Raw genomic sequence first — 22,645 nt, 5'->3', positions numbered from 1 at the left:
GTATATTGCCTGAACTCGTTGATCCTAGACTAACACGGTTGATGAATATAAGAAACCCTCAATATAATAATTATATTAGATGCTATCAATAGAGAAGAAAAAAAATTTAAAAAATAATAATTTATAATAGTTATTCTAATACATTACATACCGTTAAGCCTGTACACTAATTAAAGAACCAATTATTAATTTTATATACACTAATGTTCCGAAATCCTCCGCGGCGACCAAAACGTACTGTCGTCAAATACACGTTATTATAATAATGGTTTCTTAAATCTTGATTGTTGCGTACTAAATTTAAAAAAAATTGTGCCTCGACAAATATTCATTGAATTGCTTTCTTTTATGAGTCATGTTTTTATAATTCAATAAAAACGCAATAATAACAGACATCTTTTATGCCATCTTGTGAATGTTTTAAACTTATAATTTGTAATGCTCATGAAAAAATGAATAACTTTTGTATTCATACACACCGATATATATAAATAATATACCAATTTGAAATACCTCAGAAACGTACATAAGTATTAGATTTTTTTTTGAAAAATATTTGGACTGAATTTGAACCTACAATATGATAGGTTCAAGAAAAGGTGTCACTTCACAAATTCAGCATATCAATAATATGAGGTTCTTATTTGGAGGTCTACTATTTTTATTATTATAATTTATTCTACCTACCACAAAAATGTTTATAAAATATGGTAGAAAAAAAATATTATTAATTCAACACCTTTAAGACCTCTGATTTCGTATCTACTCCCGGAGACGCCGAGCGAAGCGATTTTTGTTTTTTTACTTTGATATGCGCTGAAGCTTATGGCTAATTGTTGAGGCGCTTACGTCAAATTTGATTCTTACGAATGAACCCATAGGCCTTAACATTCAGTTCTATTTTTATCAGCAGCATTCTTAAATCACTGTGATTATTTATTTGCAGTTGGTTTCTTTTTTCAGTTAACAAATTTGTGACCACGCTTCGCTAAATTTTGTTAAGAAAATGCAATTAAAAACTTTTATACTATAGCCCGTAATCCAGGCTTAAGTGTAAGCTTATGCAGCCAGAACTTTTGGTAACCATCATTGAATTTAAATTTTGATTCCTCGTTTGTTGCTACTAATTATATATTAAATTCTTATAATTTAGTGATTGAAAAAGAGTCCACGGACCCCAATCTTTCTAATTTTTTTTTGCTTTCTTCTTGCTTCCACCACCTCTTTGTTTATGGTTAGCACCCCTCAATTGTTTCCCCAGGTTACTATTTTGAGAAACACTTGTCTACATTGTCTTCTAGAAAAATATGGGTGTAGCCCTCACTTTCATTTAGAACTATTATTGAAAGTAAAATTGATTTAAAAATGCACTTGTTTTAGGTAAATGGCATGATGCAGAGCAGGCTGCTAATCAATTGGCCTCGATAGACAGGTGGGAGAGTCAATTGATAAAAGCGGAATTACACTTTCTGAAAGGTGAACCGGTGCTCGCGATGACTTGCGTGAGAGACGTCTTAGTCAACTGCCAATCGGATGATGAACGGGTGCTGTACCTGACACTGAAAATCAGAGCCATGCTGCTCTCCGCTCAGATTGAAAATTCCCGAAGTGGCACTCGCGCAATGTCTTCCGCTAATATCAGCATTTTGAACGAAGCTCTCTCATTGGCTGCCGATAATTATTTGACCTATCAAGCCGCCATTATAGAAATGCATGTTGCAAATGTACAACTGCAGTTGGGGTGCGTTAAAAATGCACTGGCCATTGTGCAGAGGGTGCTGGCTACCATCATGGCTCATGGAGGACCTTATGATCAAGCTAGAGGTAATAAAATAATATATTCTATGATACATACTTACATCCAATTTTGATCATTGTTAAGTTTTCCTAAAAGAAAAGTAAATTACCCAAACTATGACTATAAACATGAGGGGGGGGGGGGACCTTATGAAATTCTAGTATATATGTAGTCAAACACTTTATTGTATTCTTGATACATTTTTGTTATGGTAGAATCTGTAGCCAAAGCAAAATTAAAAATTTCATAAGTTGGCAGATTGGCATTGAAACATGACAGATTGCGTATAGCTGGTGTCTATTTTATGCCTTTTCGATACCAATGACATTTATGATTGTTCATCTTAATACATAGTAGGTATATTATGTATATATATGTGAATAATTACAATTTTATTCGTGTCCATAGTGAGAAGCCTTTTGACGATTCATTCCAGTAGTTTTTGAGTTAGTATAACCAAACACATGGACAGACAGATACTACAATTTTATTACCTATTAGTATAGATAATATTTTTCTGTTTCAGGAATGTTGCTATACGTGAAATGTCGAATAGCATGTAGCCCCATATCCGGAGAGCGTAGGAAAAAAGTTTTCACGTTGTGTATAGAACTGTTAGGAAATGTTAAAAATAATTATTATCAAGTCAACGCGATATGCAGGCTGAAAGATGTCATATATTTACAGGTAATGCTAGATTTATATCTGCCGAAATCAATATTAATTCAAACAATTGTTTTTTTTTTTTTTGACCATGTCCGATTCTAATAGGAACATATGGCCCTCCACAGAGTAGAGGTTTGTATTAACAGATTTTTTTTACGAGAAATGGATGTCAGCCACTTGCTCAACCTATTAGGTCCATACTAATTATATTTAATATAATAATTTATTATTTTTATTACCTTTAATTAAATTGATGGTGAACACCAAGAGTGTACTATTGGCAGTGTTCACCTCTGAAGTTGAGTTGTGGGTTCAAATCCAGTGTCTGGCATAATTTACTTTATTACCATGTTTTTATTAGCTCGTATTCTTGTTTGTCCCATACAGATTTTTTCTTGTTTGTCCAAGATTTTTAACTAACTTCCCGACTAGCTAGACATTTGAAACTTTTAGAATATATCAGAACACGACGGGAATGCATTTTTTTAATGCTGTTTGGCCATCATTAAGCAGAATTAAATTCATTTTCAGTTAATTCTGTTTTGTATATTTCAGAAAAAAATCGTTAAAAGTAATATTTACTATTATTGGTTGCTAAGAGGGTCCTAGCAACTAAATTATTAATATATACGTGCGTTACTATGGAAATCAATATGAAATGTCAAAATGACATTTTAGTATTCTATATTTATTAATACATAGAATTGTCAAGTTTATATGATTCAACAGAAAATTTAAAAACGTGGTAAATAAGAAGTTCTTTTTATCTTGTAATTATTTATAAGGATCTAATAGTATGAGCGAAAGGCTAACTAATATCCACCCTGGCTCCGAACGGTTAATTTACTCATCAGAAGGACTGGCGACATAGTAGTATTGTGATGACAATTAATTATCATCAGTGTATTTAATTTAATGTCTAAAATAATCTAAATTGTCTAAACAAATAGCCAAGCAATTGCAACAATTGCATTATTAAAACCAAAAATAACTTACATGCATATGACGACTTTTTTAAATAATTCTTTGTAGGTTTATGTAATTTGGTTTGTAGACACTTATACAGTCGAGCTCGGTTATTACGATCATGGATATAGCGAGGAAACATTCGTTGACATTTTAGTTTATGATTTTCTCCATACATTTATTCACTTTTATAACGAGCTACTTATCAGATATATTGAACTAAAAGTCGTCAAAAATTTTCTTAAAACTGTATGTGTCGATCGTTTAAAAACATTTCGACCCTAAGCAATAAAATCCGACCGGACAGGATTGCGCCGGGAACGAATTATGTTTACGATACTAGTTAAGTGTCTAAGTACCTACCTAATTGTTGTTTTCGCCGACAATATTGAAAAAGTTTCCACGCATATGGTTGAAATTGCTTGTAAAAAATCCAAGGTTTGTGAAGTCAGTTGGTACCTACCAGCGTTCATTACAATAAACAACTTCTTTTGTAGTTTATGAATGCCATGCTTGTTTCGGGGAAAAATTCTAATTGTGTATTTTTGTTTGAATTCCGACTTTTTGTGTTATGTCACCGCTCATTCAAAAATACCTATTCTCTGATATAACGAGTAACGCTTTAACCCTTTCTAAGCGTTACGAATCCCGACTTAGTACAACAGTGCGCGTTGTGATTTCAAGCATCAATAAATCGTAATAAATGTCAGTCAAACATACACAAATAGAGTAGTAAAAAATCGGAGTCAAGTTCAAAAATGATTATGACAGAACCTAATATTTTATGTGACTCTAAAAATAAACATTCGTCGCCTAAATCTGATAAGAAATCACGAACAAGACTTCTTCATTGAAAAAATGCCAGCTTACTCGAGCGGCGCCATGACACTTACGAAATGGTGCTGGACTAATGCGTCGATGACAGATTAACAAGTGTAAGAACAGTTCAGTATTCTTATAGTCTACCGGCTACCATTTCGACAAATATGTCATACACATAATGAATAATAATATGGTTTATGACTTTTATGAGCATTTTTGTTGAGTGTGTTGAAAAAATATCAGTCATAAATAACTCATTTTTATAGCATCCAGGACATCTCAAACTGTGTAACTTTTGTTTGAACTCGCATACACATTGCAGCACTGCAGGCCGAGTATAAATAAATCATCCTTGAGAACTACTGGCTATTTGAGAGTGATGTACTTACCACCAGTGCCTGGTTTGTACCTACCATTGACCCCGAACTGAATGGAATCGAATGACACATAGTTTATATAACAAAATGGTTTATTTTTCGAATACCTATTACAATTCGTAAAATATTAAATTTCAAACACTTTTTGCACTTCTAAATGCTTTATAGTCACCACAATTTTATTTTCAAGTTCATTTGTTTTTTTTTTATTATATTACTTCAATAACCTGGTACTAGAATAGGTAATCTCTTATTTTATTATAATGACGTGATAGTAAGTAACTCGAGTTATTTTCGACTATAAATATAAGAAGAATTCTACATAAAAAAAATAGTAGTCATGAATCAAACCCTTTTGAATAGTATTACGAAAAAAATAATTCTCAAGTGTCTGTCTCACACCAGCAGACGATGATTTGCCGCGCAGTGTATAAAAATTCAGTAGCGCGGGACCTGGTGTTTGCGTAATACGACAATTTCCGCATTTATGCGGGAACGGGCGTCTGAGTGTTCGTGTCTTTTCTTTATAAATGGCTGATAACTAGGGTAAATAAATAATTTTTGTCTGTTTCACCTAATACTATAACCAGAAAATAGTATTTAAAAATGTTAATCAATGATAAACAAAGAGACATATTAAATCGCGGACTTCTAGGTATATTTAAATGACACCTGGTTCAAATTATTTTCCGAAACTATAAACTCGCGGATAATATACTGGCAGATAGGCGAATGAATGCAATCTCCAAAAGCATTCCTTTTGTAAAAATATTTTGTAAATTCACTTTGATCAATGTAACTTTCGAATATTCTATTTAACAGTTTACGCACCAAATAGTTTTTCAATCACTAAAAAACAATATAACTTATTATATCGCAAACTCGTATCGTTACAAACACGTCAGTCAAATGTCTTCGGCGCACATGCACTAAGAAGCGATAAGACACTTTATACGCGGCAAATTTGAATTGGCCCGATGACTGATATATTTTTATTCAAGACACGCTCCCGAAAAATATTTATTTAAATTAGATAGAACAAAAGTTTAGGCTATCCATTGACAGATGTCAAGAGAAGGATGATTTTTGAATAAATTAAATCAATATTCGAATTATTCGCGCCTGGCGGAAAGCAGTACTAGGCAAACGAAAATCGAAATGACTTTAGTCGGCTGACGCGCGGATGACTCGCGCGTATAGGCTGACTAAAGTCAGTTGCCGCGTTAGAAAGGTTAACGAGCAAATTAAGTCAGTCCCATCTTCCTCGTAATAACCAAGTTCGACTGTATATGTATACATGTGGGTTCTTTCCCTTGAAAACCCAATAACCATGCGATATTTTCAAAATTTCATGCTGTGTTCTACTAGGACCATAAAAATATCACTTATTTTGATAATGTTTAATTAACACAATGTCATTCCACCAAGAATTGACATTTGACACAGCGATTGCAAATTTTTAATAACTTGATTTGGTTTCTTTCATTTGTTTCAGGCACAGTTGCACAATGAAGTTGGTAACATTGCGGAGAGAAATAAATGCGCGTTAGAATATCGGCAATTAGATGAACAGAATCCTACTAAACTAAGCAAATCATTGTTGACATGCTTTTGAATCCGTCTGCCAGTGTTACATAAGTACATACTATGAAAAATTATTCTATATTATTTCTTTTGATACGTATGAAGCGAATGTATAGAATTTAAACTTAAATTAAAACAAAATTTACACTTTTATTTTAACACGTTTATTATTATTTATCTTAAACTATGAATATATATATTTTAATATTAGGTAGGTACTTAGAATGTACCTCATGATATTAATTCAATATTCACAGCACAATGTTTTGGATTAATTATACAATTACGACAATAGATGCATTGAAATAATATCTCCCATTATATATTTCTATGCCTCACGATATTACTATAATAGTATCTGACAGGCCGCAGATTTTTAACTACACATGTTGAACGTAGAGTAAAGCTCTTACTACAATTGCTGTAATACCGATAATTTGTGGCTCAGTATTTCATAATTATTTAACCAGATGTCAATGTGTGTTTAATTTTTTTGATTATGCAAATAAATCGACAGCGGCTAGTAATTTGAGTTTAGTCAGGCGAGAAAACTCGTGAAATTTGCATGTGCGGCCTGTCGATCACGGCCTCATAGAGCGAGATAACTTGCTAAAGGCATAGAACCGGTTAAGAGATAGGATCACTTGACAACAGGTAGAAAAAACTCATTTAGAGCAAATTCTGTTATTCGCATCCTATTTAATAAATCTTATCATTTAGCACAGCTTTCTTCACTATCTCAGACATGGTATTCTGAATATCTCTGCACAAAACTTCAGCCATGAGTACCTTGGTCTTATCTTGAACTTTGGATTGGGTGTATGCCAACTCTCCAGAAATGCTTACGTCATTCCATGAATGACCCAACGATGCCTGAGACTCGCAGACTCTTCCCAATTGCATGAGAAGTGAAGTTATATCTTCCAAAAGAGGAGGGAACGCTGTGCAGATTCTAACCAACGACGGCAACACCGGTTGAAACAGATCAACGCGTAAATCACACGGTAATACGGCCAGAAGTACAGACAGAGTGTTGACGCATAATCTGGCTATAGACATGGCTTTCGGGAGAGCATATTGAATGGACAAATGTGAAACGAGATCGATTGAAAACACCTGTTTTTCAAGCGAGGCCTGACTTAATAATTCTGGTATAAAATCTAAACAGATATGCATGGAAGGAATCCCTTGAACTGTCACCGGTAAAAGTTCTCTTGGGTATCCTTGGAAGTGAACCAACTTGGCTAGAGCCGGTTCCGATATAAATATTTGATGAAGGAACGAGCAGACGATGCTTCGGACTTCTCTCAGCGACCACATCATCTCCGGACGCTTCCTGTCTTCTTCTGTTTCAAGGCACGCTTCTAATAATATCTGCAAAGCGGCACTCTCTTGCGCTGCGATGAGAGCATTTTTTAATTCTTCCCTTTCGAGATCGGAGGTGAGTTGTCCAGCCTTTTCTATCAGCGGCTTATCGTGCAAATGTCGGGACAGTTGACTCTTAGAAGCGGCGAGACTAGCTTCCAATATCCTCAAAACAATCTTCAATACAGGCCCACACCTGAATACTTTAACATCGCATCTCAACACTTGCAAAGGATCAACTAAAATATTCTCCTGAGTCAGAGTAATATTTTTCGATGCACTGTTCATGTCTAGAAGAGCGTTAATCGACATGACCCAAAGACATCTCGGAAGCACCGTATTTAATCTGAGCCACACTTGTCTATAGAGTTCCTGAATGTGCCTTGATACATTATCCGCGAGGACAGATTTAAAGTAATGTACGAAAATTTCCGCAAACGGCCATATATCTGTAGGATTTCTCATCAACATTAACTTTAAAACTTTCCCTATTTTGGATGGGCTCTCTTCCATACTCGAGAAGGCTTCGATAATAGTCATTTCATTGAGTTGATTCTGCAAATTTTCTGCTGTCGTCGGTTGTAAGTCATCACCGAATATATGATCATCCATCCAATCGTCGACCAGAGACAAATGAGGAAAATGGGTAGCCAGTAGTTTTAATAGAGGGCTAAATAAACCTCCGTAGCTCAATTGATCCTTTTGCGCTTGATGTAAAAGATATTTGATCGGCAATTCCGAAAGGAATGCTGTCGAGTAGCACTTGACATTTCGACTGTTGGCGATGTGTGATGCCGTGTTCGCTAGCCTTACATCTTCATACAGCAGCAAGTAGTACAGCAATAAAAGTTGTGATGTGAGACTCGGTTTAACGATTTGGACATCATCATTCGAGCTCATAGCATCGGTTTCCATATCGGCAAGATTATAAACTCTTTTCTTTGAATCAAAGTGAGCACCGAAAACAGAATTACGGAAAACGTTCCTAATTTCTTCTTCGGTTATCGGCTTGTTGACAAATTCAACAGAGGCTTTGGCATTGGTTATCAGGATGGAGTTCACGTAAACTTCGACGAGTGCAGGCAGAACTGGGTGAAGCGGCGATGTGCAGTTGCAAATTTGTTTATAGATCCAGCGTTTGATTGGCACTTTATGTTTAGAAAACGCCCTCGATTTCAATAGCTGATGGATGCAATGTACAGGTAGGTATCCAGGTATGTTTCCGTTGAGGTTAGGTGTAACTGGAACCTTAACCGCATGTGCTGTTACAACCTGCAGACAATAAGTAAATTAATGAATAATCATAATAAGCTTTGTAATGTTCATTAAGAATGAAACCATAGGAATGAATATTTCTTTACCTGTTCCGTGAATATTTCCTGAGTGAACACTTGCTTGATGCGAGTCATGTTGTTGGGTCGAATGGGCACCTTCATGCCAAGAGTTGAACATACTAAATCGCAAATCGCCGACAGTTGGTTCGAATGGAAGTGGATCGCCATTAAAAGGAGCATTTCACCGAAGGAAGCTGTCTCTCCTGATGCACTATGAAAGACAATAAAAAAAATAATTGTAATATACATTACTGGTAAGAAAAGTAATAATTGGGAGCTGAGAATTTATTAAAGGAATCCAAGTATGTACCGGTGGCGAGGGGTGGAGGTAGGCTATTAAGATTCAACAAAAATAGTGCACACTTTTTCAGTCATACATACTTATATTATGTTTTTGGTGAATTAAGAATATATATTGATGGTGCTAGTTAGTTTTTGAAATTCATTAAACTGCCTTACGAAACCATAATCGATAAACATATTCTTCTATCTATTAAATATCTAAAATGATGTATGATTTAATGGCATAATTTTAGATATTTTATGAATATTTTTGCCTATTATTTATTATAGGTTAAGTATTGTTTAATTAAATTTTATTAACTAATCAACACAATCTGCAATTTGTAGTCGATAAAAACAAATACGCATGACTGATAAAGTTTAGTGTGCACTATTTTTGTCAGATCGTAAAAGCATACCTTCATTGGTATATAATATAAGTGACTAAGTTGAGTAGATCGATTACAGTGTTAGGTAGTGTTTTTCAGGTACTCCTGAGAGCAGTAAAATGTCACTAATCTGGCAAGTGCAAGTGCAATAATCCAGCATTATATACTGACAACTGCAACTTTAGATGCAGCCCTGGCGGTGGTGTTGCGATGCGAGTATTGCCAGTGTATTGCAAGCTATTAAATTTCCATACTGCTGCACGTCAAGTTATAGTTGTCAGTCTATATCTGATCGGGATCGCACGCACAAGAAGTCATTTTAATGTTTTAACACCATCAAGTTTTATATACTGCCGGATTAGTGAGATTCTACTGTGTATGGTTATATTTTTTCATAGAAAGCAGTAATGTGACATGAGTTATTTTCCATGCGTAAATAGGTGGTTTGGAATCAGTTCATAACTAAATTTTTACTTGGTTGTCCCCCCTTTAACCATAAGCGCTCAATTATGTGTTACGTTGCTGGTTTTCTGTTTCATACCAAAATGTGATGGGCTGAAATAAATAATGAAAATAGACCATAAGAATAATTATTTTTACCTTTCAAAGTATGCTTCTTCTTTTATAAGCCACTGCACCCATTCGATAGCCTTCTTTTCGTGTTCGGGGGAAGCTGAAACCAATATATATTTTAATTAGTTCACAATTTCATGTGTGACTTCAAATAATTTACAACAGTGTTCTAATACCCCGTTTCACATGTATCGATTTACTGCTGACAATAAGTATAATCGCGGCCATAACAAGAAAATGTATGTGTAAACACGCATTAACGTGCAAGATTGCATGCGTGGATCAAAAAAGTTCAGAAGCTTCTGAATTTTCATGCGACAGTGGGAATTTGTGCAATATCTGCGCCTGGGCAGAAAAATGATACTGGCGAACCTGCCGGGAAAAATACAAACCATTCTGACATTTACAATTTTTCACAACCAGTCAAATAGCACCTTAAAATGACAACAATGTGTCTAATTTGTGCCAGAAGAATGCAATTGGCGAGACATTCACCACTTTTACATGTATACAGTTATTATCGCGATAGTTGAATTTACACACTATTCATGCCAGTAAATCTATGCACGTTAACATGCGCTATTACGGTGGTGTGGATTGAGCAAGAATTCATACTACATTTGAAGTGGGTGATTTAGAGTTAATTTTCTGTGTTATATGTCGTTGGTCAATGAAAACATCATACCGATAAGAGATGGGCAGGCGATTATCATGCAGAGGCTGAGGGAAACGAATCGAACACCCGCCGGAGTGGGCGGCGGCTTAGAAGTCACTAGTCGAATCAAGCATGCCACCTCGTCATCCAAGAATCTGAAAATAAAACAAGAGTTTTTTCTAACTTCATACATATCATACTCTTCTCCCATCATGCCGTGGCTTTTTGGATTGCTCGGAATTAATTATAATAACAATACTATTTATAATTAACTATTTTTTTTATTCAACGAATAATTCACAAGATTTAAGAATATATCATTCTGATTATTGAACATATATAATTTTGAAAAACACTTTCTGAGAGAATATATTATAACCAATAGAAAAAATCTTTTATAGTCTTAAATCTTGTGAATTATTCGTTGAATAAAAGAAATAGTTAATTATTAATTATTAGCAAGTGCAAGTAGTTACATCTAAAAATATTGGAGAAATTCCACAACGTCGGTTAGTAATCAAAGTAATAGTAAATAGTTACCTACTTTGATTTAAGAAACAAAAATCGATTGCCAAAGTAGCTTGATTTGGAAGAGCACTGATGAGTAGGTATTAAAATTGACCAATAGTTAAAATTTGTCGCAATTGGTATGTCACCTCGTAACATAGTGGTAATGCACGGATCAGGGCGTAAACCTGGGAGATACAGGGTTCGATTCACCGTCGGGTTGGCTTACTTTTTTTAAAAAAAGATTTTTTCTATTGGTTATAATATTATATTCTCTCAGAAAGTGTTTTTCAAAATTATATATGTTCAATACTATTTATTATTTGTAATGTTTTATGGATTAAGTTCCTCATATTTCCTTAGTTGGAAACAGGCTTGAGAGTGGGTCTATTACCTAGGCTTTGCATCAATTAAAGTATAGCTTTATGGTGGAGAGAAGTATATATTATGTTGTTGTATACTGTGTTGCCATCTTTTTCTACGTTCTTTACACTTCGTGAAAATTTTAAAACCCGCTGTGCTATTTATAGATCCACCAGTATAAGTTGTCCGCTGAGTGAGGGCGCCACATGCTAATATTTGACATAATATTCGATGCATTTTATACTGTGATGAGTTTAGTTCTAAATTCGAACACCGGATGGATTTATGATGGTATATTTATGGCAAAATATTCAATAAGGCCAGTGATGAACAAAATTTTTATCAGTGGGGCCAATTTATCCATTTACTAATTGTCCACGGACCGCACAACGTACAAGTGGTAATAATGTATTTTCTACTGAGTCTAGATAATATATTAAATAGATACAACAGATGCTCTGGTCATTTTTTGATCAGCATTATAGATTTCTTTCTATCTTTTTTAACACTACAACAGGCCATTGGGCCCAATGACAGTATTGTAGTTAGTAACAAAGATTTTTTGAAAATCATATTGTAAATATTTATTGTAACCTCACGGGAATCAAAACCGGAGCCCCTGGATGAAAGGCCAGCCTTACGCACTGGACAACGAGGGCCGATGAATTGAATGTCACAATAAAATCCAATGTAATAATTAATGAATGAAGACATTTTTCAATGAAAACTTAGTTTAGGTAATAATTAGGATTTCCCAGTCTTTTATTGAAAATTTCATTCAGTTGGTAGGCCGTGATAAAAGGTATAGCAGGGCCACAAGTTCTGCATCACTATGCCATTTAAGAAAGTGAGAACTTACTTAATGCTAGCTATTCCTCTAAAGGCGCAGTACAGACGCAAAAGTGCAGCTGCTTGCAAAACCTTTTCCGGTTTAAGTGTTCCGATGGCAGCTGCTCTCAACCGTCGAAGCAATTCTGCTCGAAGTTTTCCAGCGCCTCCACTTTCTAAAGTCCTCGAACGTTTCTGTCCACCTCGGAGAAACGTTGCCAGCCAGTTGCGAGCTGATTGTTCACTCCCTAAGAGTAAGCCGGATACGAATGCCACCTGGATAGCGATAAAATAAATATAATTTTGTAAATCAATACAGAATGCATACAAGAGAGTTGTAAGACGTATAGTAACGTTATGGATTGTGTGTAGAGATATCCATGATTTAACCGAGAGATAACAATACAAGACTGCAATGAGCTAAATTTTGACTACACAGGCGGGCAGGTGGAGAAAAATTAATAGAATCTTATTATGTATGTACATTTGTTGTGGATAAAGATACATTCTATATATTTTGTAACACTCTAGTTTTAGTATGATACGGGGTATGGTATCTCATTTTAAGGATGTAATACAGTAAAACCTTGGGTTGTGACTATGAAGTGAATGAGTGTAAGTGAATGTTTTGCAAGATGAGAATTTTTTTATAGTACATATAGCACCACCCCAGTAAGGCTGAGTTTCCATTATTTCTTATGAAGAAGTTCACTTTGATATATGAGTGCTTTGGATTATAAACATGTATCTGGAACAAATTACGCTTGTAATCCAAAATTTTACTGTATTTTCAAGTAACAGTTTAACATTGTACAATCATAAGTAACATTTAGATCCAAAGACGTTGAAGAAAGCTTCTATCGAGGTGCAGTCTAATGAAAGTGAAGCTGAATAAGGTTACTCAGTCTAATGATTAAATAGATGCAAGTTATTTTGCATTACAGATTTTTTTTTAACAAGCGTCACGCTTTTGTGCTTCAAGAAAAACATCCTGTATTGGTGTTACAATGGTAAAACAAATTTTTGTATACAATGAAAACCATTATTTAGAGTAGAGAGATGAACAATCACAAAAAGGTGTATTTCATAAGTACAATATTATAATGAATCACCAAAACATGTTGCCATTTTTCAATGTACCAACACACAGAAATTTATTTTTTCTATGTGTACCAATTCAACTACAAGTTCAGGATCGGTTCGCCCCCCATTATTGATATTCAATAAGTTTGTAAGGATATCTCTAAGTATAGTTCTGACTCTTGCTATGCTAATAGTATCTAATGGCCACGCGCCTAGCCCGTCTTTAGCGCTGAAAGACTTAAGAGCCATAACCTGTTTAGGGTTGATGTGCTGAGGTTAATTGACGATAAAATTTATCCAGATACGTTAAGTAATTTAAAAATTAAATACAATATGTTTAAATAGATGGGCATTAAGAAATTAACATAAAATAATTTACCAGGTCGCTGTGAGAGGAAGGCCCTGAAATGGCAGCATGGTCCAAGGTTAGAGAGACGGCAAGGGCAGGCAATCGACACGCTTCAGCGCAGCGGGCTCTTACTCCGAGGGCGTGGCCAGGGGCCATTGCACATAGTTGCAACAGAGCTGAACTCCTGGCCCGACCACCTGGTGCGCTTTCCTCTTCACCACGTTCGGCATTCCATACAAGATGATTCACCACTGTCAAAAGAACGACAGATTAATTATTATAAAATAAATAATTACATATAAGTAAGTACTATTCTTTTTACCACTGCAATAGGACTTGCGGCCCAATAAAGTAGTGGATAAATATGCCGCAGATGCCCGTATGAGTTTTTATAACTTTCTTTTTAGAGCAAACCAAACCTAACCCCCAACCTAATATGAATACGTGTATTAAATAAGGCTCTAAGTACCAAAAAGTAGTATTGCCTGTAGTTACAAAATACCGAGTCATTGCAGTAAAATTTCATGAAGCAGACCTTTTGAAAAATGTAGTTTTACAGTGTGAAGCAATCACGGCAGCTTCTATAATTTTAGGTATTAAGAACTCGCAAGTGTCAACACACCATCGTCAGCTATTTAATATTGAATGCCGTTGACCACTGCAGTGCTACTTACACCATTATAAATAAAACACGCCAACGGACTAACAACGTCGACAGGTTTAATTATTTTGCTGTATTTTTTTGACTTGCTTGAGGCACTTAGACTATAGTTGAAGTGATTGGCGTTGGTATGTAGAACATTTTTCTATAAAAATGTCAGTTTTTATTGTTTTGGTACTTAGCGCCTTAATTAATACACGTATTCATATAAAGTGTGTGATAATGATGCATCGAAATGTATGAAAATTTCAAATTTTAAATTACTAACAATTATTGGATCGAAAAGCATCTGCGTCAACAGAAAGAGGTATTTAATATAATTGTGTACATGAAATAAACTGTTTTCGTAAAAAAAAAATTATAAAAGCTCATGCGGGCATCTGTGGCATATTTACCAAGTAGTGTAGTAACGGAAACAGTATTGCAGTAATAAAGTGAAACAACCACATAAATATATTGTGATCTCACTGGGAACTGAACCCGCTATCCCCGGATGACAAGCCAGTGCCTTACGCACTAGTCTATGAGAGCAGCAATGAAAATTTTCCAGGTAACTTCCTTCCTTCACTCTGTCATGCCCCAGCGATGGGCATAGATACACAAAACGATAAATGCTGCATCCATGAACATTTGCTATCTCAAAATCGAATTATCAAGATAAAAGTTCAACAGAAGTTACCTTCTTTGAAACTGTCAGGCATATTAGCAACAAGCCAACATATGATGGCTGGACCCCTGTTGACATACAGAAGAGTCTCGCAAATATCCGTAATATTCAGCAGTACCGGCAACTCAGCGAGACAAATGCAGATCACATCAGAGATTTCCTCCAAGTAGATATCATTATCAAACAGCTCTGAAGGTTTAATGGTGACTTCAGGGTTTGGCGAAGACGCCTTGCTGAGGTTGTACTCGGATATTTGGGCTTGCATTTGGAGAAGCTCGGCCAATACAAGACGTACTCGGAGTGTCGGCTCTGCTCTTTCGAATTCATGGGCTAAGCCATCGCCTGGCGTGTGTGACGATAGAAATGACTCAAAGGCTGATGACCCAGGTTTTTGCCTGAAATGATAAATTATATCTAGTATTTTTCCAACTCTTAATACTTCTCTCAGATTACAAAGGTCAAACAAAAGATTTTTTAAACAAAATTACAAAAAATTATGTAAGTATTCAGTGTTGATTAATTTTATTAGTCAACGTTTTTAATTAATTTATATTGGCTTGTTTGCCAACGCTTTAAAACGACAGGCATTTATTTTTAAAAATGATAAGAGATTGATATGACATGTAAGATGTACCTCATTTGTTGTTCCCTTTTCAAATCGATTTCAAGATTGTGAAATTCAATTGACAGGAGTGATATCAAAGAATTGACACCGTCTATTCCAGCAAGTAGGGTTAGAATATCCTTTTTGGCTTCGGCGCAATATTTAGGAATATCTAATGGAGAAATCAACGCCATCCTTACGAGGCATGGTAAAATTGCACGGATATCTTCGTGGTTGCATTTGAATAACTCTTCGACATTCAGGCTTTCTATAGCCTCGAATACGTGAGGTGACACCGGTTTTAGAAACATCTTCCTTGAAGTTCAAACGAAAGAATAAGTTTAGAAATGTTTACATTTCTTTGACGGTTAAGTTATAAAAATATTTAAGGATACAAAAACAATATTATGAATTTATAATTAGCGACTTGTGTATAGCTAGCTTTATTTTGATTCTGGGACGGCAGCTAACCTCAAACAGATTCAAATGCCAAAATTGCCAAAGCCAAATAGCGATGTTGTCATGTCAGTCCAGTGTTGCCATCTTTTCAAAGTGGAATTATAGTACAGACCCTCCAAAATTATAGTATTTGGGGGAAAATATAGTACGCGTTATCATCTTTTGAAAATGTATGGGTTTTTTGTTTCTCAGAAAAAAAACGGAGAATTTGAGAAACTCCGAGACCCCTTTATATTTAGGTACCTCTTCCGACCAAAAATGCCTACCGAAGAATTCAAGAAATTTCATTTTTTACCAAAGTCAAGGGATTTTTTACGTTTTTCGAGCATTTTTTTTTCGTTTTTCTCCAAATCTACTTATATTGCGTAATTATAGTACTTTGCGCCAATTTATCTAATGAAAATATCAAAATTTTAGTACCTTTTACATATTTTTTCCGATATTCAAAAATATAGTATTTTGGGCGTACATGTTTTATATCTACATAGTACGCGGACCAAAATTATAGTACAGGATACTATAATTATAGTACGGTTGGCAACACTGTGCAGAGACCGTAGATAATATACGCAAATATAGACCATAGACTAATATACTTTTTAATCACAGACAATATCTGTCAGATGAAAATTTCAAATTTCTTTTTAATTTTCAAAAGTTGATTGGCAAAAATAATAATGTGTGAAATTTAATATTACTTTTAGAAAAGTTGAATAAGTAGCCTTTGAACTGGATACATAAATATTGTTATAATAAAAAGACGGAAAATGTTCTCAATTTGAGCATAAAAATGAATTAAAGATTTTTTATATTCCTGCATTACCTATTGTTTTACTATTGCGATACCTATATCACGTATCTAGGGAATTTTTTAGATGAGCTTCAAATCTGTAAGTGCTTCTGGGCTCTACGCAAGGCCGCCTTATTCAATAGCACAATAATCAGAGAGCCTACGAACATTATAGGGCATTTTACGTTATGAAAACATAAATAATACTAAGTTAACATTTTTGTTTATTCAACGAATAATAATTAATTCACAAGATAAGAATGTAACATTCTAATTATTGAATATATCTAGGTAGGTACATAATTTTGAAAACACTTCTGAGAAAATATATTATAACCAATAGAAAAAATATTTTTGAAAAAAGTAAGACCCCCACCCCGCAGGAATCGAACCTGCATCTCTCGGGTTGCGTACTTTGGACCGTACCGATCTCCTTGTGGAAGCAGTTAGAAACTCGTCCCGTGCACGCGTTGTGCAAACACAATTTGAATCACTGGTGTGGTGGTTCAGGATATTGTATTAAAATAAGTTGAATAGAGTTCATAGTAGGTATAATACAATTTGCAATTTTTTTCAAGATTAATAAAAAAAATAATCGGTGTGTGTACAAGTACGCGCGTTAGAAGTTATACTTCTTTGGCGTAACAAAACAAAAACAAATTTGTGATAACCTAGATTCTTCGACTAGCTCTTAATTATCTTGTTAAATCACACACGTAAGATAACGGGCCATTTATTGAAGCGCCGTTGGTTTATTTCTATAAATTTTAACTTATATTACTAAATTATATAATTATTTATCGTTGTTTTTATTTTTAAAGTAACAACTGCCACTATGAAGTTTAATTGTTTGTTTACGTAAGGAATTACAAATGGCCGACAATATTAAATTCGCTGCCTAAGCAACGGAAAAATTCTAAACTAAGTATAATATTATACTGTATAATCGTCACGATTGCAGTATCATACTGTGGCGTAAAGGTAGTGCGTTCGGCTGATAATCGAACAATCGGTGGTTCGAATCCAATCGAGTGCGTTTTTTTTGTGTGAAAAAATAAATTATGTGTTACATGTCACACGTCAAAAATACACTCTGATCTGATTTCCCAAACGCGCCAAAAGAAGTACCTATAACTTCAAAAATTATTGTAATATTACGTACACGTAAATAAAAAGTAAAAAGGTCAAACCGTGACCTCCAGAATTAAAAGTGCTTAGGGCCTACGAATGTTTTAAAACAGCCCTGGTTCTACGATACCTAAAACTGACAATAATTATTTATTATAACAGAAAATTGCGAATTACGTAATTTATTGTTAGTTTGAAGGCGTAATATATTAATAAATATTGTTTATTAGATTTTAATCTAATTATTTGGTAGCCACAATAAGAACCTACTACAATGTAAAATGAATTTGGTAAAATTAATTTAAAACAAAATGTTTATCTAGGAGTTTTGGAGTCCCTTGCCTTATGGGACCCAATGTTTTGCATACTATATTGCGTTCGCGCTGTCTAGGTGTCCATTAAAAAACACAATAGTAGTAGGTATAATAATTCAATTTAATTTTTTTTCAATGTATATTTAGTCCTAGCAATGGGCTGGACACATAGCTCGAAGAAGGGACAATCGCTGGACAAATCTAGTCATCCAGTGGTACCCAAGAGGTACAAAACGTCCGCAAAGTAGATCTAGAAGAGCTGGATCGATGAAACGGTTAAACTATGCGGAAGTACGTAGCAACGCAACGCATAGGACCGATTGAAGTGAAATCAGCTTGGCGAGGCCTTAATCTAGCAGTGGATAGATTCAGGCTGATGGTGATGAAGTAGATCCACATCAAATCAATCGTTCATTTTATTTAGATACGTTGGTACTTACTTGGTAGTAAAGAAACATTATTTATAGGTATTTTTATTTTCACAAACTTTTACAGTTTTTGATCTTTTTTAATATTTGTATAATTGATATCCTCCTGTTATCAGATACCTGTAATATAATGGGTTTTTTTTTTTTTTTTTTTATAATAACCATACCCTTGCTTTTTCGTACAAGGTGGTTGGGTGGGTTAGTTGCATTGATGTGGGGCTAATTAGGTGCCTCCATTTATATCTTTAATTTTCTTTATGGCCAGGATTAAATATTTTGTGTAGTGTTCTTGTGTTGTTCTATTGCTTAGTGCTTCGTGAGGCTTTTGGAGGTCAATTTCGTGATTATGTTGTCTACATCGAGTCCTGAGAGTCCATCGCTCCCTTTCTAGTATAGGGCAGTCGTTGATGACATGCCACACAGTTTGAGATGTGTTGCCGTCACATGGACAACAGTCGTCATCCCTCAATTTAAATCTTTTTAGATAAGCTCGCACCGATCCGTGGCCTGTTAGTATCTGTGTGAGTTCGTGTGATATTTTTAAGTTCCTGGCAAGAGTGATGGCACAGTTTATGTTTGGAATAAATTTCTGCGTTATTGATCCTGTGGCGGATGTTGTGTATCTGTGGTTCCATAGCTCTATGGTATCTTCGTTTAGTTTTTGTTTTGCGTAACTCAGAGGGAAGTGTGTATAGGTTAAAGGTCTTGTACTGATACCACAACACCATCTAACTTAGGTACGCAATACTTATAAAATTCATCATTGGATTCTGATACAAGAACAAAATACTAAGGTAAGCGCACCCACAGAAAAATGTTTTGGGGATGGTTTTATTGATTTTTAAGGCGGAGTGAGGGAGCGAGATTAACACAATCCAATAGGTGCCACTGACTTCCATATCCAGGTACATTCCTCATATCCAAGCACTCAATATTTTGAGTCTAGCGAGAAACACCTGGCCTGCAGGTATGAATGACTAAGGGTCCAACGAGTTATTGCGAGCAATTGTTTATTGAATGCACGTCGACTATTGGTCATAATTATTAGTGACTTGTGAGTGTCCGTTTGTGTCGTCCACGCTGTTTTATCTTTTGGATTATATTAAATCAAACAAAAATTCGATGCGCCAGATAGTTGCACCAATTTATGAGTACCGCGGATCTTCCAGTGGCCATGGTAGAATGCCAAGATGAGACGGGGCAACTCGTTGAGAAGACTGTTCGACAGTCGATAGTCAAATCATTTGTGTCATGATCCTCAGTAATTACTTAATTATTTTGTATTCTTTCGGTTTATGGAGGGGGGGGGGTCTACTTAAAAAGGACCATTAATTGTCATAATTAAATACAGCACACAATAAGTATAATATACGCAGTTCAAATTAAAAATTAGCTGAAAGTTATTTGAATCTTTAGGCCGAATTTTTCTTAACGAAAAGTTCAAAGCTTTTTCTGTAGGTTTGGCAAAGTTAATCTGGAGCGGAGAGAGTGTGTAATAATAATAAATTAGTTGTATTGCAATTTTACATCCGCCAATTTTCTATACCTAACTGCCTATTTCTATAATATATCTGCAAGTAGAACGGTTCAGATCTACAAAAAGTGAAGTTAATTAGTAACCAATTTTCATTTCACTGATTGGAAAATCGGTTGTTATATTCATCATCATCATCAGGAGCGCGACAACCCGGTGTGGGTCCTGGCCTCCTCCAACAGCTCCCTCCACCTCTCCCTATCCAGTGTGGCCGCTTTCCAATTTGGTACCCCCAGAATACGGATTTATTGAGGATTGAACAAATACATGTGTATCGGTCGGTGACCAAGCCAAGTCTTTATTAAAATCAGTTCACAGTTCACAGTGAAATGTTGTATCGGAAACCGATGGCTATGTAGGATTGAAATCAAATTAATGCCTAAATAAAACACTTAAAATTACGTAATAAAATTACAAGAATACAGAAGGTTTTTTTTTCCGGACACGAATGATTTTTGCAGTTGCCATAGCGTTTGAACATAATGGTGGGTTCTGATATTCAAATTTGTGTATATTTTAGTAAAAAAATATTAGTGATACATTTTTTTTGCTATTGATTGCACATATTCAAGTATATTTTATTGAAAGTAGCTACCTATTTTTGTCGACCATTTGGGACCTGAAAATTACCAACCAATTGGGAGTCCTGAGCTATATAGACCCTCCTTTTTTGACCATGTCCGATCCTAATAGGATCATAATACGGGCCTCCACAGAGTGGAGGTTTGTATTAACAGATTTTGTTTTTACGAGAAATGAATGTCAGCCACTTGCTCAACCTATTAGGTCCATACTCTGACTCCAACCATACATTGAAAAACAATATGAGTACCTACTCCTAACCAGCGCTCGAAATGGAAAAGTTTACGAACCGGAGCGCTCGACAATTTTCTGAAAATATTTACATAGGTATCAAATTTTATGTGTATTTTATAAAAATAAGTGTGTTAGATTTTTTGTTGTGTAGCCTATCAAGCTCAAACGGTCAAATTATTTTTTCCACGAGACGGAGCGATAATTTTACCGAGCTCACGAACCGGAACGACGCTCCGGTGCGCTCCAGTCATTTAGAGCCCTGCTCCTACCCATGATTCGAGCCTGGGACCCGTGACGCTATAGTCCGACGCTTAAGCTGCGCGGCCATCGTGGGTGAAGTAAAGTAAATTAGAAATAGTACAATCATATTCAATATATTTATATAAAATTTTGAAAAATTCAAAAGTAGATAGGTTAGCAACTAGCATACATATATATAGTAAGATTAGTAAGTATATATACATTATATAGTCTGATAGTAATGACAGCGTTATTATCATATTATATTTGATACCAATCAATATCAAATTAATGTTATTACTGAATCTAAAAAAAATGAAATATTACTGTCTGCAATGCTCTACGAACAACATGCAATTTTTTGACATACATGCTATACGGCCATCTCTTTCCGGTACCTACAATAGTTCACGGTGAATTCTTTAATATGTACAATAATTTACATGTAACCAATAAATTGACATTATTTTTGTATAGTCACATCAAAATTTGTTCGCAAGCTTGCTGGATGGAGCGGTAGGAGGTTTCACCCCCTAGGCAGCTTGGCGCCCCGCCCCATCCATGTTCACCCCCTGGCGTGCGCTTGCTGTAACGTAGATTTCATTATTATTAATCAATCATTTTTATATAACGTACATAAAACATCTAATTTAAAATTGAAAAATAATGTCCAAGAAAAGGAAAACAATTAAAAATCACAATTTTATTGTGCCTATCTTGTGGTAACCTATTGCGAAGGCAATTTAGATTTATTTGTAAGTACTCGTATATCTACATGACACGATATGATACAGACTTACAGGGCCGTCTCAAGGGTCTCGGGCACCACTGTGCAAAATCTTAAAAAAAAATGACTCATCTCCATTAAGTATAATAATATGTCTATAAATATATCTACACTACCAGTATTATAGATGGTTTTGTCAAGTATAGTTACAAGCTAAAATTACAAGATAAAAAGAACTTTTTATATTTCACGTTTTTAAATTTTCTGTTGAATCATATAAACTTGACAATTCTATGTATTAATAAATACTTTTTTTTGTACTTGATGGAAATACTG

The 22,645-nt window shown here is 35.0% G+C and overlaps 2 protein-coding genes across 10 annotated transcripts in view; one reads left to right on the top strand and one right to left on the bottom strand.

Annotated features, from left to right (window-relative positions):
- ida (anaphase promoting complex subunit 5 ida) overlaps positions 1-6,378 on the top strand; it is an 85,594-nt gene extending 79,216 nt beyond the window's left edge. For all 9 annotated transcript variants that reach the window (XM_085955372.1, XM_085955378.1, XM_085955373.1 and 6 more), the window contains 3 exons: positions 1,381-1,824; positions 2,325-2,485; positions 6,125-6,378. In XM_085955372.1, coding sequence (XP_085811498.1) covers positions 1,381-1,824; positions 2,325-2,485; positions 6,125-6,244 — 725 coding nt within the window. In that variant the 3' untranslated portion in view covers positions 6,245-6,378. The remainder of the gene's footprint in view (positions 1-1,380; positions 1,825-2,324; positions 2,486-6,124) is intronic.
- On the bottom strand, positions 6,365-16,405 carry IntS2 (integrator complex subunit 2). The gene is made up of 8 exons (XM_085955368.1): positions 15,904-16,405; positions 15,282-15,664; positions 13,972-14,192; positions 12,541-12,785; positions 10,842-10,966; positions 10,184-10,256; positions 8,940-9,123; positions 6,365-8,850 (listed from the first exon to the last, which is right to left on the bottom strand). Exons 1-8 carry the CDS (start codon positions 16,182-16,184, stop codon positions 6,913-6,915), a joined length of 3,450 nt encoding a protein of 1,149 aa, XP_085811494.1. The 5' UTR covers positions 16,185-16,405; the 3' UTR covers positions 6,365-6,912.
- Positions 16,406-22,645: the final 6,240 nt, after the last annotated feature.

The sequence above is a fragment of the Rhyacophila brunnea genome, unplaced genomic scaffold, assembly GCF_057557595.1.
Source record: "Rhyacophila brunnea isolate RB1 unplaced genomic scaffold, BYU_Rbru_1.0 scaffold_5, whole genome shotgun sequence".
NCBI lineage: Eukaryota > Metazoa > Arthropoda > Insecta > Trichoptera > Rhyacophilidae > Rhyacophila > Rhyacophila brunnea.
The sequence above is the reverse complement of the archived record's forward strand: the minus strand, read 5'-3'. Positions and strand labels throughout refer to the sequence as shown.

Bases quoted from the DNA above. Each gene is read 5' to 3' on its own strand.
- IntS2 (XM_085955368.1), bottom strand. From the start codon at position 16,184: ATGTTTCTAAAACCGGTGTCACCTCACGTATTCGAGGCTATAGAAAGC. The intron at 10,967-12,540 runs GTAAGTTCTCAC...TTTTATTTTCAG, and splicing joins AGAGGAATAGCTAGCATTAA to ATTCTTGGATGACGAGGTGG. The intron at 9,124-10,183 runs GTAAAAATAATT...TGTCTTTCATAG, and splicing joins GAAGAAGCATACTTTGAAAG to TGCATCAGGAGAGACAGCTT.